General features: G+C 50.6%; 2 protein-coding genes across 5 annotated transcripts in view; both read left to right on the top strand.

Moving 5' to 3' along the window:
• LOC120566816 (exosome complex component RRP40-like) overlaps positions 1-2,500 on the top strand; it is a 279,666-nt gene that overhangs the window by 14,215 nt on the left and 262,951 nt on the right. The gene's annotated exons all lie outside the window — the stretch shown is intronic.
• Positions 1-2,500, top strand: part of matr3l1.2 (matrin 3-like 1.2) — a 24,475-nt gene that overhangs the window by 887 nt on the left and 21,088 nt on the right. The window contains exon 2 of one of the 3 annotated variants that reach the window (XM_039813460.1): positions 380-1,361. In XM_039813460.1, coding sequence (XP_039669394.1) covers positions 573-1,361 — 789 coding nt within the window. In that variant the 5' untranslated portion in view covers positions 380-572. Of the gene's footprint in view, positions 1,362-2,500 lie in introns of all 3 variants that reach the window. The other 2 variants (XM_039813461.1, XM_039813462.1) reach the window with 2 other exon arrangements.

Below are 2,500 nucleotides of genomic sequence, written 5' to 3'. Positions count from 1 at the left end.
AACAAACACTGATTCAAACAGAAGCTTGTTTTATTAATCACATATCTTTGATATTTCCCCCCCCTGGTTCTCAGTTTCTCATTTGTCAAAGAGGATGTTTCCATCACACTCTCTGTCTACATCATTTTCTCCCTCATGGTCTGAGGTGAAATTTCACTCTTTAGAGCCTTTTTCTGTCTCCTTTCCTAGCCTTCTTTAATTGCCCTCTCATGTCCCAGTAATCCCAGCGTACGTACCATCCTCCCAGGCTGACTGGTAACCAGTCATTTTCTTTCATTTTGCTGTACATGCTCCTGTGGCTCAGTGCCTCTCCGCTGGCTTCTGTTGTTCTCAGTAGCAGCAGCGTCTGAAGAGTGTCTCTACCTTCATTGTGTTTCAGCAGAAATAAACCCCAAGAAGAGGAGTCCCCCTTCACACTTTTGCACAAGACTGACATTAACTTCTCCAATCCTTAAAAACAAACAAAATACAGACACTTTTTTTTTGGGGCTGCCTGCGTCTTTCTTTATCTTGACTCGCCTGTACGGTACCGTACTGAAACAGAAAGTGACGCAGCGTCCCTTTGTGGCGTCATGTCCCAGAAGTCGCAGTCAGACGGTGGTCAGAAACACTTCGCCGTGGGTCGGGGGCTCCTCGCCGCCGCAGAGACCTTGAACTTCAGCATGAGCGAGCAGCGATCCAGCCGGCAGATGGGGGGCATGTCCTCAGGTGTTGGGGTGGGCGGCGGCGGTGGTGGCATGGAGGGCCAGGATGGCGGCGCCCAGATGTCCCGGCGTGGCAGCGGAGGAGGCGGCAGCCACATTAGCAACACCATGAAGCTGTTTGCCAGTTTGGGGCTGTCGCCCTCCGACCTGGACGCTCTGGCGGAAATCCCAGAGGAGGACATCAGCGTGGAGACGCTGCCGCGCATCCTCATGCAGTTAAAAAGTCGCAAGGGAGACGCAGGAGAGCGGCGCGGGGGGTCCATGTCCTCTGACGCCGGGTATCGAGGAGGCAGGGACAGCTGGGACGACGGGCACATGGGCAGGATGGGCGGCTCTTCACTGGGTCCCAGTTCAGCCCGGGCCCAGTCATCTGGAGACTTTGGGTACGGTTCCCTGCAGGACAGCTCTCCCAGCCGGGGCTACGGCTTAAATTACAGCAGCGGTGGGGCTGGGAGCAGAGACAGACCCTTCTCTGAGCTGTCCCGCCGAGATTCCTACAGCGGCCTCGGCATGGGCACGCCGGCGTCAGACCCCGCCTTTATGCAGAGGAGAAAGGGCTCCCCGTCAAACGGAAAAGTCCAAGACTTCTTGGGAGTCATGCCCCCCATGTTCCCCCACGTGTGCTCTCTTTGTGACTTTGATGTTCACTCCACCATGGTGAGTACCGTGCAGCCTCCTTCCTCTCTTCTTCTCGGGTTAATGTTTCAGTTCAGACGCCTGAGCGCAGTCTTCTGTCCACTTCAGACAGTGACAGGTGTTAATCATGCCTCGTGCTCCCAGTCACTGAAGGTCCAGTTTGCATCATGTAATTTCCTTGTTTTAAGTCACCTGACAGCATGTCTTCATTTCTTACACCAACACCTGAAGCTCTGCAGCACTGTACAGTCAGATGTGGGTCTCTTCGACCACAGCAGTCCCAAAACGTCCCAGTTAAGAGAGGCAATGCCCTAAACATATTCTTTGTAAATCTTTACGATCATTCCCTGAAAGAACTGAGCAGGCCTGCCTTGTTGCACCGTCCAAATTGTCTTCAAAACTTGACATTTTCAGCGTGTAGCTCGCTAGCTACAAGTTTGTTGTTGCTGTTTCCCAAACGTCAGACTTTATCCTGGACATGTACTTCTGTTGATCCAGACTAGTCGTCAGCCAAACATCTTAAAGTAGTAGTCCATTCATGTGATTATCTTTTCCCCTTCATGGAAACGTCCTCCAGTTAGATAATGCATTAATGTTGTTCATCATATGTGGCACCTAGAAGTTTAAACCGAAAGATGTCAGAATAAAATTCTACTTTATTGTACACACGCGCTGCATTGCAGAGGCAGAATTTAGTCTGGTAAGTCTTCCTAGACCAATCAGAATCTGTTGACAGAGAGAGAGAGAGGAAAGGACAGAGCGAGGGACAGACAGACAGAGAGATGAAAGGACTGAGAGAGATAGACGGAGAGAGAGAGAAACAGAGACAGACGAATGGACGGAGAGAGAGATGGAGTTGGCCGTGTCTTGTTAACAGCTCGTTTTCTTTAAGACGGCTGAGTCCGAACGAGCTGATGATTAATGAAGAAAGTGACTAAAATAACGACTAATCGTTGCAGCTTTGTATTTACTGTATTTCCAGCGGGATAGAAATAGTCACAGTCCCACTTGAGGTAATAACAGAGTCCCAGTTTTCATAAAGCAGACCCTTCACAGAGATCAGGAACCGGCACAGTCAGGAGAAGAATCTGGACTTTGTTTGGCTGGTCCTCTCCGAGTTGACTAACTTGACTGTGGGAGGAGCTGCTTGGTGAACGTCA

The sequence above is a fragment of the Perca fluviatilis genome, chromosome 10, assembly GCF_010015445.1.
Source record: "Perca fluviatilis chromosome 10, GENO_Pfluv_1.0, whole genome shotgun sequence".
NCBI lineage: Eukaryota > Metazoa > Chordata > Actinopteri > Perciformes > Percidae > Perca > Perca fluviatilis.
The sequence above is the reverse complement of the archived record's forward strand: the minus strand, read 5'-3'. Positions and strand labels throughout refer to the sequence as shown.